This window comes from Thunnus thynnus, chromosome 20 (genome assembly GCF_963924715.1).
Source record: "Thunnus thynnus chromosome 20, fThuThy2.1, whole genome shotgun sequence".
NCBI classification, from domain to species: domain Eukaryota; kingdom Metazoa; phylum Chordata; class Actinopteri; order Scombriformes; family Scombridae; genus Thunnus; species Thunnus thynnus.
The window spans coordinates 16155695-16176118 of record NC_089536.1 but is presented as its reverse complement, the minus strand read 5'-3'; the positions used below and the strand labels follow the sequence as shown (position 1 = coordinate 16176118).

General features: G+C 38.8%; 3 protein-coding genes and 2 long non-coding RNA genes across 6 annotated transcripts; 2 read left to right on the top strand and 3 right to left on the bottom strand.

The window, feature by feature from the left end:
- Positions 1–99: 99 nt before the first annotated feature.
- LOC137171795 (synaptotagmin-1-like) lies at positions 100–8434 on the top strand. Of its 2 annotated transcripts, XM_067575924.1 has the most exons (9): positions 100–1973; positions 3039–3242; positions 4342–4517; positions 4614–4712; positions 4868–5035; positions 5447–5614; positions 5810–5927; positions 6076–6209; positions 6312–8434. In XM_067575924.1, exons 2-9 carry the CDS (start codon positions 3044–3046, stop codon positions 6519–6521), a joined length of 1272 nt encoding a protein of 423 aa, XP_067432025.1. In that variant the 5' UTR covers positions 100–1973; positions 3039–3043; the 3' UTR covers positions 6522–8434. The 2 variants fall into 2 exon arrangements, with proteins under 2 accessions (XP_067432025.1, XP_067432026.1); XM_067575925.1 differs by having other exon boundaries at positions 100–3242.
- Positions 4316–8752, bottom strand: LOC137171802 (uncharacterized). Its single transcript, XR_010924818.1, has 3 exons — positions 8663–8752; positions 4564–4719; positions 4316–4423 (listed from the first exon to the last, which is right to left on the bottom strand). It is a non-coding gene; the product is annotated as an uncharacterized lncRNA (long non-coding RNA).
- On the top strand, positions 8650–13392 carry LOC137171793 (dynein axonemal assembly factor 3-like). The gene is made up of 11 exons (XM_067575921.1): positions 8650–8807; positions 10486–10592; positions 10690–10783; positions 10867–11021; positions 11149–11349; positions 11503–11625; positions 11711–11833; positions 11947–12085; positions 12365–12479; positions 12662–12736; positions 12967–13392. The coding sequence occupies exons 1-11, from the start codon at positions 8726–8728 to the stop codon at positions 13106–13108; spliced, it is 1356 nt and encodes a 451-aa protein (XP_067432022.1). The 5' UTR covers positions 8650–8725; the 3' UTR covers positions 13109–13392.
- An 86-nt stretch (positions 13393–13478) lies between these two features.
- Positions 13479–15264, bottom strand: LOC137171797 (troponin T, slow skeletal muscle-like). The gene is made up of 8 exons (XM_067575927.1): positions 15205–15264; positions 14994–15110; positions 14808–14885; positions 14593–14706; positions 14348–14457; positions 14031–14121; positions 13893–13933; positions 13479–13610 (listed from the first exon to the last, which is right to left on the bottom strand). The coding sequence occupies exons 1-8, from the start codon at positions 15259–15261 to the stop codon at positions 13565–13567; spliced, it is 654 nt and encodes a 217-aa protein (XP_067432028.1). The 5' UTR covers positions 15262–15264; the 3' UTR covers positions 13479–13564.
- A 547-nt stretch (positions 15265–15811) lies between these two features.
- On the bottom strand, positions 15812–19493 carry LOC137172771 (uncharacterized). The gene is made up of 4 exons (XR_010925051.1): positions 19147–19493; positions 16045–16074; positions 15932–15945; positions 15812–15842 (listed from the first exon to the last, which is right to left on the bottom strand). It is a non-coding gene; the product is annotated as an uncharacterized lncRNA (long non-coding RNA).
- Between the last annotated feature and the right edge of the window lie 931 nt (positions 19494–20424).

Genomic DNA, 20424 nt, shown 5'->3' with positions numbered 1-20424 from the left:
GTTCTCACAACTATGGTGCTAAAAATTACAATTTTCCTACTCCGTTAAAATGAATCACTTGTTCATTTAGACTCCGTTGTATCATGTGTCATGCATTCCAGTGTATCAGAGGTTTTGACCATCACAAAAACTTTATTAAAATGTGTACTATTTTGAGCCCAAAAAAAAGATTTAAAAAAGTTTAAATATCATGGAAACATTGAATAAAGTCAAATTATGCTAACACCTTGTTTTTGTTAGTATTTTTTCTGGTAACCACTGCAGTTTACAGTTGAACTCCACGTCCAGTTGTTGGGACAGCTAGTCATCTGATTTATCATGCAGTCTAAACACACTTTCTGTCCCTTTCCTGATGTTATGTCTGTCCCCCATAGAACACGGTAAAGATAACAGTGGGACTTTGCTTACTCACTGTTGGGTGGGAGCTTAATGTTTAACATTAGTTTACCAGGCAGCCTGCGGTTTCAAAGTGTCCATGCAGCTTCTTAGTAAATTATATGTTTCAGCAAAGATAAGAAACAGTTACAGAAGTTTGTCTACAGAGTGCATCACAGCCAGACGTATGTCCTATTGTAGTCTGTTAATGTTTCAGTTGCAATCTAGAGACACAGTGCAAACACACCCTAAATAAACCATACAAATATTGTACAGTTGGGAAAAAAATTTTGGACTAATAATTGGAAACATTCACAATGGCAAAGAAAGATTATGATTGATTGAAATTGCAACAGAGTTTACAAAACATAATTTGGGGATAATTAAAACGGTTTCTAGTATTTCTGTGTATATTTAAACTTGGAAGATGTGAAAGAAACCAGTTAATTGGCTGATCTAGCTGACTGCAAAAGCTACACATGTCATGGGACCAGCAGTCTTAAAAGCTCTGCAATTATTAGAACTGATAAAAGAAAATTAACAGCCAAATATTTTGTCGAAAAATAGTTTTATGCTGGTTTCAGCTTCTCAAATGTAAGGATTTGATGCTTTTTTTGTCATACATGATAGGTAATGGGATATTTTTGTGTTTTGGACTTTTGGTCAGACATAAAACATTTGAGGACGTCACCTCAGAAATTATAACTAATTTTTCACCAATTTCTGACATTTCTTAAACAAAACAATTAATCGAGAAAAACAAGATTATGGGCAGATTATTCAATAATGACAATAATCATTAGTTGCAATAAATTCTGTAAAGCTGATAATATTCCATTTTTGTCTCTGTGTTAGTGTTTTTTCCCCATTTTGTTTCCCTCTGTAGTTTTGTGTATTAACTATTAGAGGAGGCTGTCGCATGTTGGATTGGAGCCACTGAGATTTCCAGATGTAGCAGTGCAAACACGTGGCACCATGCCTGAGGATTACTGCTCACTGTGCTATAAATATGGCTATGTGTTTTGTACAGTAAAATCGTAAGCCAAGGGATGGAATATCCACTTTCAGTGAAAGTTGGTGTTAGATTGACGATTGACTGCGAGGGCAGCTATGCTGAGGGGATTAGCGAAGGGCCGGATGCACTAGTCTCTTCAATCTAATGGATAAACACAACCCACCACTGCCATGTCTCATGAAACTAATGAACACTTTTCCTTCCAGCCAAGGAAAAGCCATAAATTGTTCAACATGTGTGAAATTGTTAACAGACAAGTAGAAATATAAGAAAAGGAGACTGTTGCTCTCTATGCATTTTCAATCAGACATAAAGCCACAGATGTGTTGCAGCATTCTGATATCAGGAGGAGGGGTAAGGGGGATTAAATCACAACACTGCTCTAGTGATTTGCCTGCACTGTAGCTGTGATGGAAAGGGTTGCAGAGACCCTGCCAGTCAGAGTCAGCGCCATACTGAAGGAACAATGGGTGTGTGAGGGCTTCAACAGGCCAAAGGGGAAGCAGCAGGAAATACACTTTGAACTAAAAGTTGCTCCAAAAAGTCTGTCAGCAGAGAGGAAATTTGAGGAACGTATCAACAGGTAAGATGAATATTACATAAGCTTTCAGACATTTCTGTTGTGATCAAGTGAAAGAGTACTGCACTGCAAAAAATGTTATAACCAGTGAAAAAGGCTAGATTTTCTGAATTCAATTTCTATAAAATGTTCAAACAAAATCAGAATAGGTTTTTAATAACTACTCAAAGGACTTAACTTCTCGACTGGCACTAGTGATGTGATGTGTTTGCACAGTTCCCTATACATTTGAAGAAAACCATTTAGACCAAATAAAAAGCTAAAAAAAAGTATTATGTCAATAGTCAACTGATAACAACAAAGTTGTAATTTCATTCAGCATCTTCCTACATTTAAAGCAGCTGCAACTAGAAAAATATGATCACTAACTAATTTTAAATTCTTTGAGAAATATTTGTGTGTGTCTCTAACAAAAATATAGAGTTTCTTTATGTAAATTATAAGCCTGGCATCACCAGACTAATTCGCAAACATGAGCTCAGCATATTCGTCTGGTTCCAAGGCTGGTAAATTATATTCTTAAAATTTGAATGTTCCTTTTTTGTTAATTTTAAATAGCGTGGGGATAAATACTAAAGAAAACCACAGTATACTAGACCACTTCTATGTTGGCCATATTCCTCTGGGCTTTGAAATATAGAGATATCAGAGGGCCAAGGGTGAGGAAAACTGAGGGAGGAGACCAACCCCTGTTTATATGAGCTTTGAGGCTCTGGGGTTTGGGATTAATATTGTAGAGCTGGAGTTTAATCCAGTTACGTGTAGAGACAGTGACGAGTAAAAGCGGAGAGAAAAATGGGGATGGGACAAAGTGAAAGGGTGGGTTATGGGGCGGGGGAGATGACAGAGAGAATGAGAGTAACAGAGGGATTAGGGTCAGCCATGTTGAGCTTCTGGCTTAGAGATGCTTTTGCACTGTACTGCGACGCATGGACACAGGGATTACACAGCGTACATATGAAGTTGTGTCATCTCTCACTGTAGAGGCCAACGTGACAGACACAACATAACAAACCAGCACAACGTGAATAACTGCGCTGATTCTGCCTTTTTTTTTTCTTCTGACAGCTGACATGAGGTTGGTCAGTGCTGGGGTCCGGGCCCGGAGGGCTGCGGAGCCGTCTGAACCGGAACCAGAGGAAGCAACAGAGCCAGTTCATCACGAGCACTCTCATACAGAACACCACGAGCACTCCCATACAGAACATCAGCCCGGCCATGACTACAACCACATGAAAGACAAGTTCATGAATGAACTCAGTCATCTGCCAAGTAAGCCTCTCGTAGGATTGACAAGAACACATCAGGGGAAATTCATGACTTAATTTACTCATAGAAATAAATTGTGCACTGTAATAATTTGAGAGGGGAAATCCACCTGTGTACAGAATTTACATTATTATATATATATATATATATATATATATATATATATATATATATATATATATATATATATTATTACATATTTGTATTGACCAGTTTAGCCTAGCTTTACTAAAAGTTCAAGATACTGTAGATATGAAGAGAAAGTTCCAACACTAAACCACTGACTGTGTTTTTGACATTATCACTATAAAGAATGGTGCTTTTATATGACTATGAGCTTGTTTTCTGTGTCATTATACCAGCAATTTCTAAGTGTTGTGTCTAGGAAAATTCATGTGGCTAATGCGCATGAGAATTGTTTACCCTTTTTTTAATAAGTACTGCTGAGGCGCCTCAAGTAAGGCTCCTAATAATTAACTGTACAGTGCCACTCCCAGCCGGGAGTGTGTTATTATCTGATTGTGGAGAAGGGTGTTGCCGACAACACACATGCTCAGCAAACCGTCCCTTGATAAACAAGTGCTTAAAAACAGAATTTAAGGGTAACGTGGAAATGCTCAAATGAACCTTACAGTCCACAGTTGTTGCTAGGAGATATTTTTATTTCAATAATATCATGGATTAAGTCTTGGTTCTGTTTTTAAGCTTTGGAAAAAATTGTCAATGCTAACAGATGGCCACTGAACTGCTTTAGATTATAGTAGTAAACTGACTTATCAAAGTGGATTTCTCTTTGCTGTAATCTCAAGATGTGAAAGATTTAAATCTTCGTGAACATACTGATGTGTCAGAGCAACGTGCTTTCACAAAGCCTTTGATAGAGAAGGTAGCGTTTAAAAGTTAATATGTCTGCTTCAAGATCAGGTTTCTTTTTTTGGTTGTTTTGTTGGGGTTTTTGTTGTTGTTTGGGGGTCATGTTGTTATTATGAATGTAAAGGACATCAGAGGACCAGACATCTATTCCTCTATGCCATAATAATCATACTCACAGCCTACATACAGTGAATACTGATGTGCAAATTTTTCTTTTTTGATTTTCCAGTTCCCATGTGGGCAGTAGCAGCCATTGTTGTGGTGGTCCTGGTTTTGGTGGCATGCTTCATCTTCTGTGTTTTCAAAAAATGCTTTGGAAAAAAGAAAAAGCCAAAGAAAGTGAGGGAGGGGAAGACAGGCCGCCGCAGAAAGGCAAAGGAAGGTGAAGGACAGGCTGGAGAGAAGGTACGATATGATGTGATATGATATGATAATGGTGATACAATCTTACCTGTTCTAGACCTTCAGGATGAATATCCATTGCACTGATGTATCTCATAGGAGGGGGAAGTGAAGAAGGAAGGGGAGGAAGAGGAGAAAGAACAGGAAAAGTTGGGTAAGCTGGAGTTCTCCTTGGACTACAACTTCACAGATTGCCAGGTGGGTCCTGTGTGAAGAAAAAAAAAACATTATCAGTCTCATAAAAGGCATTTATATTAAATATTACAGTATTGGTGCTCAACAAATTACTATCAGAAAAAAATACATCATTTTCATGACCACTCATTCTGATACTTGTTCTCTTTTGTCTGAAGCTCATAGTGGGTATCCTTCAGGCTCAGGATCTCGCTGCTATGGACATGGGGGGCACCTCAGACCCCTATGTCAAAGTCTTTTTGTTGCCAGACAAAAAGAAGAAGTACGAAACCAAGGTTCAACGCAAGAATTTGTGCCCCGTTTTCAACGAGACTTTCATTTTCAAGGTACCACGTGGCTGACGGTGTGCCTTTGTCGACTTGATGTTGTCTGTGTTTTTGTTTGTTTGTTCTTTCTCTTGTCTTTTATGTCTCCGTCACAGCTAATGTTGGTGTTCCAGGTTGTTGATGAGGTATCACTTTTTATCCCTCTGAGTTCATGGGGCAGACGTTTGGCCTTTGTCTCTACTTCCCCTCGTCTTTAGTCTTTCATTCCTTGAATGGCGTCTGTCAAGGTATCCCTCCCCGAAAAATAATTGTGTTTTTAATTGTTTCATGTCACTCTATGTGTTTTGTTACTGTCTGGATTTGTAAATGCTGTCTACCTCCACTTATTGCACATGGCAAAGTTGAGCATCAATTATCTTAAAACTGCAAGTTTCCACTTTTTTTCACTTTGCGATAACTTCCTCTTTCTAGATCCCGTATGCAGAGTTGGGTGGAAAGACTTTGGTGCTGCAAGTTTTTGACTTTGATCGTTTCTCCAAGCATGATATGATTGGCGAGATAAAGATTCCCATGAACAGTGTTGATTTGGGACAGCCAATGCAGCAGTGGAGGGATTTGGAGAGTGGTGAGAAGGAAGAGGTATGATAGATCATGTTTTCATTTAACCATAGTAATATATAATATTTCAAAATATTTATAAGCACTTTTCTAAATAATATACTGTATGTTATTGCTTCCAGGAAAACTAAGAAATCATGATAACCAGCAGTTTTGTAAAAATCTAACAAGTCATGATGGTAATGCATTATGATTTTTTACATATTTTCCTTTCAGCAAGAAAAACTGGGCGATATTTGCATTTCTTTACGGTATGTACCCACTGCTGGGAAACTTACAGTGAACATCATGGAGGCAAAGAATCTGAAGAAAATGGATGTTGGTGGCTTATCAGGTAATCTTTCCATTTGTTTGTATTCTGTCAAATGTGTGCTTAGTTCCTTTTCTAAATGTGCCACTTCCACAAATTTCAGTTTCATGAGGAAGTGGAATAGCCCCACATTACACAACAACTATATCATCCTCTTTTCTTCTTCCATAAGATCCATATGTGAAGATTGTTCTGCAGCAAAATGGAAAACGCATTAAGAAGAAGAAGACAACAGTCAAGAAAAACACGCTCAATCCCTACTTTAATGAAAGTTTTAGCTTTGATGTCCCCTTTGAGCAGATACAAGTAAGCAGCGTCATCACAAAAGTAATCAATTTGAGGCCTAAAAGACACTAATAGTGTTGACGTTGGGAGAGATTGATAACCCATCTGTTTTTTTTGTTTCAGAAAGTGCAGGTCGTCATTACAGTGTTTGACTATGATAAACTCGGGAGCAACGACCCCATTGGAAAGACCTTCATGGGTTATGGAGCTACAGGTGTTGGCCTGCGCCATTGGTCGGACATGCTGGCCAATCCTAGACGTCCAGTAGCCCAGTGGCACACTCTCCTGCCGGAAGAAGAAGTTGATGCGGCAGTCAAAGCAAAACCTCGCTAGAGTCACACCTGTCTCAGTTCAGAAAACATGCTGTTTATATGTTTCCTCGGTGTTAATCCTAATGTATTTTCAATTTGCATGTTCTGTTTTTCATACATTTTGTTTCTTTTGAGATACTTTAACATGTTTGTATATCTGCGGGTGTGATGTACTGATATGTTTGATATTTGGTTGTTATTAAAACCTCCGCTTCCCCTATAAACCTGTTACATCTGTAAACCAATATAACTGTGTACTTGTGTACATGAAAATTACCAAAATGTAAATGTGCATCCGTTGTGTTTGCTCATGCATGGGCCTAGCAAAATTTGGATGCATTGAGGAAGGATTTCAAGATAACTCTGTGTTCCTCTGAAAAGTTTTAGACATGGTAGAGCTTCTACATCTCATGTTTTGTACAATGGGCCTTTTTGCTTATTTTGTATTGCTGTGGTGCACCAGAGTCCTAAAAATGTTTGTTGTAATGCTCTGGATCTTTTCAAAAGCTAATAAACCCACAATGGACAGTTTCAGATCAAAGCTTCTCTCACTCTCACCTTGAATTAAATTCAAAGGGTTTAATTTAGTTAGTATTAGTTTATGCTCTAACTGTGAAAAAGTTGTAGGAGTTCAACTCTAGAATACTATTAGATAAATGAAGAATATTATTGATAATGATTAAAGAGAGAGGAGTACTGTCAAATCCAGCTTTATCAGTGGTAGTAAAACTCTGCATCTGCTTTACAGGTCCCTGATGATTACACAGAGGGACAGTAGATTCTTGTGGTGAGTCCTTCACTACTGTCATGGCCGACTGGAGGGTTCCTCTTATGTTTCAGGAGATGTTTCATAAAGTAGATCTTCATTATTATTGTTTGGCTGCAGCTACAACAGTGATAATGTGGCTTAAGCTAACCGCTAACATCTTAATTTACATAATACACACTAAACTGCCATCAGTCTATCTGCTTGAGTGCTTGAGTGCACTTTTAACGCTTGGCTAGCGTTGCTTACAGTTAAGTTCAAATGAATCCTCTACTGTGATTTGAAACTAGCACTGTCACTGGGGGACGCCCTCGGCAGAGGTCATATAGGCGGTCGCCTAGGGTGCCAAATAAGGGAGGGGGCACCATATGAACGGGACATGTTTTTCTTTTGGTATTTTCAACAGGTGTGCTTGCTTTCATACAGCTTTTGGAAATACACACTTGTTCTCCCTTCTTAACATTTTTCCTTTCTTTTTCAATGAAACAAAGTAGTTTCGTGCACATCCACAAAACCTCATTGGGGTGCTGGATACAAAAAAATAATTAAACTAGATATCCATACACTGCATCAGAGCTCTCCTTTCTTTATTTTCAACATTTTGACCAACTACAGGTCTCCCTCAGACAAAGGAAGACCTGCAGTTGGTCGAAATCCAAACGTTGCAGTAGCAGGCATCAATTGCAGGTACCAAACATAACTATGTACAACACAAAAACAACTGGAATGGTAATACTGAAGTTATAGACTATACAAGTGTCTCATGTAAAGTCTTGTCTTTGGGGTCTGAAAGAGTCAATCCACCTTGAGCATTTATTGGTAAATTGATCTTGGTATACTCTGAGGGAATGTCAGTTTCTCCATTGTATATATTTGATGTCTGTCTCTTACTTGTAATAAACTGCTGTTATACAGCTTATTTGTACTCAAGCTGGGCGGTTTATTAACTTCATAACATCACAGCATGATGAACCAACCTCACTGCCTCACTTACTGTGCGTCTTATTCTAGCTCTCTGATTGGTTACACGGTGTGTCCGTCTACTTCTATTAACCAATCCCTTGACAGTACTTATCAAGCCCTGCAGATGGCGTCTGTCCTCCCCATGTAGAAACTGTTGCCTAGCAACAAAACCCAAACTTTCTGTTCAGACGACTAGTTAGCTGCTTACCACAAACTGTACGGTGAGTTTTCCCATCATTTTTTACCTTGTTTACACCGGGCGCAACTTATAGCAGATTTTATCAGCATAGTGTGGTTAGAGGAGACATTTGTGGCCAGAAATGACTGCTAAGTTACATTGATAAGCTAACATCCGTTCTTTTCACTTTAACGGTCAACGACTGCGCCACTAAGCTAAACTTTACTTTTTACTGACATAACATTACACCTGTTACCTGAGTCTTCATGTTAACCGTGTTCACCAAGATGTACGCCTTTCTTTTTGCTCACATTACAGGATGAGTGGTGGTCGGGCATCTGAGGGCGCGGGCTGCATCGCCTTCTGGGGCTTCAGTCCTGCGCGTGACCTGCTGAGCACAGGTGAGAGCCTCTGCGCACGAGGATACAGCACGCACACGTGCACCAGAGCAGTTCGGGGTTTATGCAGTAGTCATAAAGTCATACAGTAGTGAAATAAAGTCACCAAGCATATATTCTCAAGTAAATACTGTATTTCAAAGCAGTTTTAAATATTTCCATTATATGTTTCTTTATGTGTTTACTTTATTGGGGAAATTTTTACTCCACTACATTTATTTGACAGCAGTTACTTTTCATTTCAAGTTTTACATACAAAATATATGAGCAATTTATAAAATATGATGTATTATTATATTAAACTAACGTTACCTAACAGTAGGCTATAGGAAGGAGTTAGAATTAGCTTCACCCCAACTACATTTAAGTATCATATTACATGTTAATATATCGATATTAATGATCCTATGATATAATGCAAATTTAACACCAGTAGCAACTCACAGTTTTGTGTAATGAGTACTTTTACTTTCAATACCTATGGTACATTTTGTTGATAATACTTTTGTATTGCACTTTTACATATGATAAGTGCAATTTTGAATGCAAGAGTTTTACTGATTGCTTAGTATTTTATAGTAAGGTATTGCTACTGATTTTATGTTATACTGGTAGATTATCTATTACAACGGAAGCAGAAAACAACATGAGCTGTATTGAATTTGGCAATTTACTCAAAACCCAACAAATCATTCATGAGCACTGAAACAATCTGAATTAAAACAATTAACTACTAAATTAGAAAAGACAGTGGCCACAACCTTCACTGGATATTTGTTTAACTAAACTAAAGCCTACCTACTCAGCTATGACCCTCCACTTAAATCAATGACACTGACAGTCCCTAAAAAAATCCTATTGACATTTTCTATGAAGCATTATTTTGTAATTTAATTTTTGACATATGTAGGCCTGGGAATCACATATTCGATATTAGGGCAGATACAATCAGGGTGTGAACTACAGGGGAGCCAGGAGGAGCTTGGCTCCTCTTAATAAGACATGAGCTCCCCTGAAAACATGAATTGTGAAATTTTGTGGGGTCTCTAAACTATTGACAACAAGCTATTTTTGCCATGCATTTCTATTTTTCTGTATCTTCATCACCATGGATCATGCTTAAAATTAGGCTATTATTGATGTATGATTCATGCAAAAGGGTGATTCATCACTAATTCACTTTAATAAAGATACCAGCATGCATGCTATTCTTGCTATCACCATAAAAGTGTGGCAGCACAATGTCATAAACTTAACTCACAAAGATCAGAATAAACCCTCTCATGTAAAAAAAAAAAAGTGAACGCCCCTGAAGGCCATAACTTAGTTGAGTTTCTGTACCAATATCAAACCAATACATTTTTAATACCTTACCCTAAGAACAATGAACATGTTTCTCTACAAACTGCTGTTTTTCATTTAACCAGAGAAGTCAAACTCTCTTTGCTGTTATAATACAGTCTAAATGGTTTTTATATCATATAAATATCTGTATAATATATATCATAACCTGAATATGAAGAATAATTAAACAAGACTATGAATCTGACCAGGAATTTGATGCCAACTTTTGATACCTTTTGCTACAGACACATATTAGTTGGTACAAAAAAAGTGTGATACCCAGCGTTAGAAGTATGGTTGCAGAAACTGTACTTTCTGTTTCTGTTTCTGTCTCCAGGTCCTGAGAGACATGAGTCGGAGGTCAATGTTTTACTGGTTGGCAGTGGAGATCCACGACATATTCTGAAGACCGTTGCTGGTTTACGGGAAAAAGACAGCCTTCATGTGAGCTTCTGTATCTTAAACTGTGCTGTGACCCCCTGAGAGCAGATTGCTATACTCTAACATGTGCCGCAAACATCTTCTCTCTGCTACGCTGTAGGTGTGGGTGATTGAAAACAGCATGGAGGTGGTGGCAAGACAGCTGCTGCTCCTCTACCTGGCACTGATGCCCCAGGAAAGCATGGGACTTAATGGTGGGTGGGATCTTGTTAAATTGATAAATTATTAGTTAAAGTATGAATAAAACTAGATGTATTGGCATGTTTTTTATTCTCAGAGAAGACAGAGGTTTTCCTGGAGGTGTTTGGGAACAGTGAGATCCGCAGTCAGACAGAGGAGATGCTGAGACGTGTGGCATCGCAGCTCTCACTGTCTATTACTGACACACTGGACACAGTCACACACCCCTGTCTGAATACAACTCTTCTCAAGGTACTAAAAATCTGCTTAAAAAGATGATACCTCTGTGTTTTTGTGAGATTACAGAGTTCTGCTGCCTAAATACACCACAAATTCAGTTAAAGTCAACTAATTTCTTTCTCTTTAAATGTTTCTACAGTTCAAGGAGCGAGACGAGCTGGCCAGGATATTCAAGTTGTGGATCCAACCTCAGTCGTCATCATCTTCACCTGCGTGTTCTGCTCCTATCTTAATGTCCAAAGCCTGGGATTATCGAGTCCGGCAGCACCTTGGGACACGCTACGACTCCAAGAGGGGCTGCTTCGACTGGGACCTGACTATGAAGTTGCATGAGAAAGGGGTATTTGAACATGTTGTGTACTTTTCCTTTGATTGTGGATTCAATTTGCTGCCCAAATATGTTGAATTTGGACCAAGAAATTAGTATTTGAAAGCTTTAAATGTCTTAAATGTTGGATTATACTGATACTAGATACTGATTCTCCCTCTGCAGTGTGGTGTCATTAACAAACAACAATATGTCCGATGGAGGGAACAGGGCTTGGCGTTTGAAATGAGGGAAGGTGTCTACCAAATAACTAATCCAAGTTTGCTCTCTTCAAGAGTGTTCAGTCTGGTAAGTGTCTGTATGTGTCTGATATGCTAAACAGCGCAATACGGTCATATCATGAAGGTGTGTGTGTGTGTGTGTGTGTTGACAGAAGGGGGACAAAGTGGCAGTGAGGGGCTACTGGGGAGACATAGTATCCAGTCCTTACCTCTCCTTCGGCATTGAAACCGATGACAAGAGCCTGCTGAAGACGCAGAACGGGCAACACATCAAGGTAAAATTTAAAGCAGTAATTGTGGTTCTTGTGCGTTTACATCATCATTGTTCAGCTGTGGTAAGTTGTGCTTAAACTGATGAACATATTGATGTCTTCTTCACATCCAACAGACAGCCCAGGATATCTCCTTTGCAAATGTGCAGGCATTGTTCCAGTCCTTGTCCAGTAGACGGGGCTGCCCCACTACTTCTCAGTCAGAGGCAGAAGAGCCATCCACAAAGACTGACCAAAAACCTGCCACCATTAATGGTAAATTAACAGCTACCTATTAATAGCAGTACGCACGTGGCTTTAGATGGTTGGCAGTACAGCGCAGGTTAGAACATGAAACTCGCTCGATGACAAAAGCAGTTTAGCGGTTCAGAAGTGTAAATGGGAACTGGGTCTTTAAGTCTTACAAGTCTTACAGCATATGGTGCTGTAGATCACTTCCCATCCTTGTGAAGCCTGGTTAGGTGTTTGACACATAGAATAACTATGTTTGAAATGTAATAATTTCAGCACTGAATTTTCTTTAATCATTTTCAGATCTGATGCATCTAAATCGGATCTCTGTGACCTTCCTGCCCATGGATTCACTTCAAAAACTGCCTGAAAAACAGAAATACTCACACTTTTTCAACACCATCTACTTCTCAGCCAGGTGTTAACTCTTTTTTTTTTTTTTTTTTTTTTTTACAAATTACAAAAAATATAATGTCCCATGACGTTTTTTGTAACACCGTGACAGAAAACATAACAGATTTCAAACGCAGACTCCTGGTATGACTGCTGACCATGTTTCAATTCCGTTTTTCTGTTTTCCTCTTGATCATCGCTGTGAAGCTGCATGCACCATTTGGGCCCAGCGATGAGACAGATTGCAGCACCAGACGCTGTGCTTGTCGTGGAGCTGGCCAAGTGAGGGTTTTTATAGTAACAGGGATTGTTACCATGGTGACAGTACAGTCACCAAGAATATAGTGTCTGCTATGTAACTGCATCTTAGAGTGTAGAATATTTACTTTTGTGTATTTGATATTTCTTATTTGCCACATATTGCATATTCGAGTTCATTGATTGACACAAATTCTAAAACAATTTGCAATCTTTACTCATGTGTTGCATTTGTGTGTCATTGCATATCTCAGGTACTTTCTGGACCTGAATAAAGAGCAAGAAGCAGGCTTTGCAGAGAAAGCGGTGAGCATCGCTCTTGAGGCTGGATTTGAACCGTGGCATGTGGTGAAGAGTGATCACGTTCACGCCGTTTTCAAACCACAGAAGAAGTAAATGCAGAGGAGCTGTTTACTCACTGCTTTCCCACTGTCAGCACCTTTATTTTCACATGGTGCAACAGACTGATAGTCAAGGTGATACTGCTTCACAGCACAGACATTTTTTTGCAGAAAGAATTGATATTTTTCCTTCATAAGGAAGTTTAGCAGATGATACTTGTTTATTCTTGTTGGAGTTTTCATGCTTTTTCTTTCCATAGATGAATGTTTGTTTGTAATAGCGGTGACTTTATTCAATGTAGTTCAGCAATGATAATAAAATTTCATTTTCCATTTTAATTTTTATGTGCATTTTAATAATTCCAAAGTGGATACATTTCAGTAAATGCCACACAAAAATCTATTATATCTCATTCTGCTAAAGTGATGAACACTGCAAATTTGGTGCAATATTGTTCAGACACCGGTGAACAGTCATCTTCTTTCCTTTGTGCCCTTTGAGTGTGTCAGTTCACTTCCAGCGTCCTCCAACCTTCCCCTTACCATGGACCTTTTTGCTGCACCAAGACAAGAAAAGCTTTTTGAGTAGATTATGAACCATACATTTTGCTAATCAGAGTGTAATTGAAAAGGGATGGTGTGTGTGCTCCACAGCTGTAAAGTGGAGCACCTGTTCAAGAGCTGCAAGTTTATCATTTCCTGTGTGCGTGTGTGGCTGCCATCCATCTGTGATATATTTGCATAGTTGAGGCAAAGCAGCTCTCTGCTGTGCTGTGCTTTCTCTTTAGTGGTGGCTGAGAGTTGTGTCATGGTGGATTGAGACAAGCAGATTGACTCACAATTTCTGAGCATGTTGGATTCTGTTCAGGAGGACATTGATCTGGAAAAAAAAATAAAACACACAGATTCAAATCTGACATCACAAATGAGCTGTTTTCTAGATGCTGATCTTGTATATTTTCAGCTAAACGGCTCACCTCATACTTCTGCCTCTTCATCTTCTCAGTCAGGTCAAATTTCTCTGACTCCAGCTGGTAGATCCATTCCCACATCTCATTGGCTCTCTGTCTAAAAATGCAACACAGGGCCTAAATTTTCTATGTAGAGCTCAAATATTTCCAAAATCTTAATGAAAGGACACCAGCTAATTTAAATAGTATTTGCCAGGATTACAAAGCTGCCATTCCTATAACATAAAGCTGGTTTAAATACTAATAAATGTTTATTTTTCACAGCTTCCTTCCAATTTTGTCAAGAGAAAAAACTCAAAAAAGCATCAAAGCCTTAAACTGACCTCAGGCCATCTTCTCTCAGGTTCTCAAGAGCCAGTGGCTTTCGTCTCTCTGCCAGAGTCTTCTTCTTGATCTCCCTCGCGGTTTGCTTTTTGCCTCGCCTCTGCTCCACCTGCACCAATCAAACACATCTCAATATCTAAAAGGATTAGACACATGGACTCTAAACCATCATGTGGAGTGGTCCACATACTTGCAGTTTACAGTGACACATCTAAAAACCTGCCTACAAAGGTATTATGCTGACCTTAGCCAGGAACCCTCCAAAGTGAGCCCCCATGTTGGAGAGCACTTTCTTCTTCTTGGCTTCATCATCTGCCCTCTTCTTAGCCTCCTCATCCTCTTTTCTCTGTCTCTCCTCCTGTAAAGTCATCTTTACTTTTAAATTGCTCTTTTATTTGGTGAAGGGTCAAAACATTCATACTCAACAACATACATAACACAAAATTAATTGTTAATCACCGCAATCCTTGTCTGTCTGTCCCGCTCTTTTTCAGCCCTCACACGCTGCTGCTCAGCTCTCTCTGCCCGGCGGCTCTCCTAAAACAGAAAAACCACGTCCGCTTGGCTCATTAATCACTTACTGTTACTCTCAATGGTCAGTTAAGGTAAACTTTGTCCAGACAAACAGATGGGAAAAGGCATTACAATCCTGTCTTTGAGTCCAATCAGCTCCTCTTCTTCTTTCTTCCGCTGCTCAAAGTGGACATCAATCAGTGTCTGCAGCTCCAGAAGATCTTTCTCCATCCTTTTCCTGTGGATGTCCTGCGGAACAAGCGCATACACATATCAGGTTTCATTAATGCTGTTTCTGATGCCTGAATCGTTTTCTATTAACAACAAACTCAGGGGAACATACATCAAAGTCAACCCTCTCTCCCTCGGGGATTTTTGGGGCACCGAGCTGTGAGACCATTGGCCTGTAAAATAACAGGAAGGCAGATCAACATATACTGTACATTTTTTGTGATTGATCAAGTTTTAATTCAGTACCATGTAAATACTCACTTGTATTTGGGTCGTTCTCCTTCAACATGACAGCCAGAATAGTGAAGAGAAAGTGAATCAATAACCACATGAAAAGTAAACCAGATTATTTTCATAAACCACAGTGTTAAACTAAAAAAAACACAACAGTTAAGCTTGAACAGGCAAATAAAAGAAACAGTCATGAGGGAATATGAATAAAGTTGAGTTTTAACACATTTATGTAAATGGCCATGACTCATGCACTGCCCTATAGGCAAACTGCACTTTATTTGCTGTTACAGTTTGGCAGTTTAAAAGGTTTTAAATTCATATTTGTGTGCTTTACATGCTACTGATGATGGGCAGTATGTAAATCAATATTTACATTTTGAAGGTTCACCTGTGAGGATACTTGTAAAATTGTTAAAATCATTCAGATTCACATAAAGTTGTTTTGCCTCTGGTAGAAATGGTGTTATTTCTAAATCATCACATTCTCACCTCCCTCTCCCTGCTCCTCATCTTCTTCTGAGGGAGGAATGAGTGACAGTGATCAGAGTGATTGACAAGAGATGAGATGAAACAGCTACATTTATTAAAAAAGTGAATGGCCTTACCGTCTTGATGACCTCTAAATAAGAAAGAATTTAACATTTCATCAGATGTGATATAAAACAAGATAATTTATGTACGTAGAAAATGTTAGAAATGAGAAACAGGATGGACTCACCCATGATATTCAAAATCAGACATTGTGACGCTACAGAGAGAACCACAAACAGGACACACAGTACTGTATTACAATATACCAAAGTTCTTATAATATGCAGTACTATGATTTTTTAAATGTAGTTCAGCTAAAAAGGTTGCATGAATTTATAAAATACATCTTACATCACAAAATTGGTTCAGGACTTTCCAACAACATGATCATAACATGATCACATTATCCATAATGAATTCTGCAAACATACATGATTGGAGGGATTTTAGCAGCAAACAAGTAGTTAGGATGAACGAAAACTTGTATCTTTAACCAGAGGAGAGGATGTCAAATCCTCAACTGCCTGAAACAAATCTTTTTGAAAAAGCTTTTTTTTGACAAACTTTAACTTGAATATACTTATAAAATGATTACATTTTGAATTAATCTGAGTGTATTCAGTGTATGTTTACAATTAATATCTTCAATTTAAAACTTAACATGAATTAATATGTTTGTAATCCACATCCACAGTCATAAAAGAAGCATGCTTTCATCTCCTGATGTCAGAACATAAAATAGTCCACAAAATGCATGACTTAGTGTGAGGTGGCGTGTGACCACTGGCAAAGTATTACTGAACGTACGTCGGTGCTTAGGGAAAGGCCATTTGTGGCTAATGATCTAGGAATAGAAGAGGCCAGAGGGACTAGGCGGGAACAGAGTCCTGTTACCCAGGATAAGAGCGACGTATCAGGTGGCCGATCCTTCTTCTTTAATTTGATTTACGGCGAGAATGTGGGATGGAGAGATTAGGCTGGCCGGCTGGCTGCTATTAACACCAGCCAAGTCCTCTATTATCATTTGATTTATTCACAGCCTCACTGAACTAAAGGGATATCTCAATGTGAATGGAGTCCTGTAAATATTATATAATATAATATAGCATTCCCAACCATAACTTATGCAGACTTGTTACAAGAAATGGTATATTTCTACAACAAGTGCAAGTCGAAACAGCCTGAAAAGCTGCATGTTATCTGCTAAAACAGTTTTTTTTTAAGTTTTTTTCTGGCCAGACACACCATCAATAGACCAATTTTCAAAGCACTATTTCAATGCAAACAACTGGAGGCCTTCCCAGACTGCCTGACTTCGAGTGCATTAACATGACAGATCAAGTACTGAGGCCGCCCCAGTCTCTCAGATCCCTTCATAGTTAGTTTTTAGCCAAGATCTCAGAGCATGAGCATGTGAATCTGAATAAACATGGGCACAAGGACAAAAGGCGGATGAGGGATTGGGAGAGGAATTCATCACGTCGCTTCGCTGTTCAGTGTTTCTGGCCAAACTGACTGACAGAGTCATACTCAGCAGGACAGACGGACAGAGAGATCAAGGGCACCAAGTATAGCATTCCTAATTTCAGAGATGTTATCAACACCCACCAACAAAGTGGTCCCATGTTCAAATTCAAGTGCTGTTGTGTTTTGTTAAAGAAAAAAACACAGAATTTTATTGAGATTTGGTGGAATTCATAGTATCTAAAGATGGCAAATACTGATGGAAAACGTATATTAAATTGAGCTAAAGGAGGCAGCAGAAACAACTCTGATATATTATCATCCTTTAAATTGATACAGTGAACATGTTAGCAAAGAGTTCTATATTTACACATCAAGCAGATACAGAACAACATTCATTTGGAGTTGTCTTTCTGGCCACATGATGAATATTAAGTCAATTATTCACTACTTTTAGCTCTGTTTTAATCTCCACCAACTCCTGAGGGAAATATCTGTCTGATGAGCAGCGAGCAAGCTAGTTGCTAATTTTGTCTCATAGTGTGCTTACTAAACAGCTACCTGCCGCAGTTGAAAACAGTGCTATGAGAGCTGTGAGAGTGAACCAAAACAGTAAAGCTGTGGCCTGGAAATCAAAACAAAGAGCTGAAAGACACTTAAAGGGGACATATTATGTTTTTTGTGATTTTCTGTTATTATGTTATGGTGTCGGATATCTATGCTAAACATGGTCAAAGGTCCAAAACCTGGGGTTAACATAGGCGATGTAGAAATACTCCCTGCAAGTCAAAACCCAGAGCTTCAACCTGATCTGAACATTTTGTTTGCAAATGGTTGGTTCTTTCCTGACTTACTGCCGAGCTGACATCAGCTCGTCACACATGCCTACAAACAGCCGTCCATTCCATAGCCTCTGTTGCTAAGGTTGTTGCTAAGTTTTTCCATGTGTTTTTAGCATTGTTCACTCTTATACTTCACATCGGATTTGGCTCGAACATGTAGAAATGTATTTGAAAAGCTGACATTTTGAGTAAATGTAGTAATGTAGTGAAATGCTACTACTATAGTTTGTTGCATGGTTTGTTTATGTAGCTTCCAAGAGCTGGCCTCTTAAAACAGAGTGGGCTCATCGGGAGAGGGGCCTTAAAGAGATAGGAGCTAAAATAGCCTGTTTCAGACAGAGGCTGAACTGAGGGGCTGCGTAAAGTGTCAGTATGAGTTAAATACGTTTTTTTTTTAACTGTAAATCATGCAAAAATATACCAGTAAAGCCCCAGATTAAAAATATAGACCTGTAAATGTACATAATATGTCCCCTTTAAATGCTTGATAGAGCTGAGTCGGGTGGTAACTCATCTGGGTTCATCAGTATGAGTGACCCTTTTCACATTACATAGTCATTTGATCCATTGTTTTTTTTCTTTTTTTTTTCTTTAAATACACATAATAGCTGCTTTGAAGAAACACATTTGAGCCAAGTGTTTCACAGCCTTGAAATTTATCTAACAAAAATGTAATTTAAAACATTCACAGTCCATAAAAAACAGCGTAATCAAACCCAGTAGTGTGCACATTCACCAGAAATTGTAGAATAATAAATATGGGGCACTATACTGCTCTTAAAGATTGTGCCAGATAAGAATGATAAAAGACGTTCCCTAAAACAAATGAAGCCCAAACTACTTTGATGATTGATACAGTTACTGACTAACATTTGACTGACTGCACATATCCCAGAAAGATAGAAACTGCTTCTAGACGGTCACATATTTCAAACACCTCGGTTTACAACAATAACTACACAAGAAAAGTCAAAAAAACATACCTGTGTAGGAACAGTGAGGGATATTCACTGATGATGAAAACAAGGGGAGCAACAACTAGAGAGGGGAGACCAAGCTTTATATAAGGGGTCCTGTGGGGTGACAAGGAAGTGACTTAGAAAAGAAGGAAAGGGACTATAAGTGGATTATTGCTGGCTTTTGTGAGGCATAAGCTGAAGTCAGACAGGCAGGATAATGAGCGAGGGGTTTGTTGGTGACCTCACAGCTGAAACAAGAGACAAAAAGACAGGTGGCAGGAGCTCAGATAAAGAGAGTGAAGCGAGAGAACAGGGCAAAAACAAGACAATTTTCGCCAGAGTAAAAAGCTGACACAAAGGGATGCTGTCCAGGAAAGAAAGGCTTTCAACATCAGTGGTACCTTTGGTCTTGGTAACAACTGCATTTCAATGTGCAATCCTAGTTACAATATAGCTGAGCCTCAAACCTTGAAAGGTGATTTAAGCAAGGAAATAACTTTACTTTACCAACTTGTCAATAATACCTGAAAACATATTATTTCGCAGGAAAACTACATATATCTAAGACTACATAACCACACTTGCTTCTCACAGATTTTGCCTGTCAAAGGCAAAACAGGCTCAGTCTGAAGGTAACAAAATCCGCCTACCAGCACCGCTAAAGCTCACAAATTAACACGTTATATCTCTTTTATTTAATCCATACAGGAACTGGGGTGACAGAAGGACATGTTGTTTTTATTGGAGTTATGTGCTGGACTATTTCTTGGCTGAGAGCAGTGACTTCCTGGTGTCTTGTTGTCATTGTGAGGTTGCCAGGCAACCAGCAGAGACACCAGAAGCTAAGCTAACCAACTGCTGGCTGTAGCCTTATATTTAGCATATGCAGAGGATATGTGTTTAATAGATTTTGGGTGGAACTTTAAAGGGACGCTCCACCAATTTATCTACTTTAGCTAAATTGTACTGACTGGGCAGGTATCATAATTAAGTAACATTAAACTTACTCATAAATATTGCAAGTGCAAGTCCCGCAGCTAGGGAGAGCAGCAGGTGAGTGAACTGTCAATCACAGCTGTCAATCAACTGGCATGGCAGACATCAAAGCCTACTTAATAAGTCTTCAAATCTTATTAACTGAACAATTTCCTAAATGACCACAAGCGCACTTATTAGAAGGCCGAAATTTAGTGATTCAGACCATAATGACTTGTTGAAAGTGAGTTCTCCAATTTTATGAAAGTGCAATACATAATCACTTTAGTATGTCTTTAATTTCTTTTAATTTCTCCTGTTCTCTCC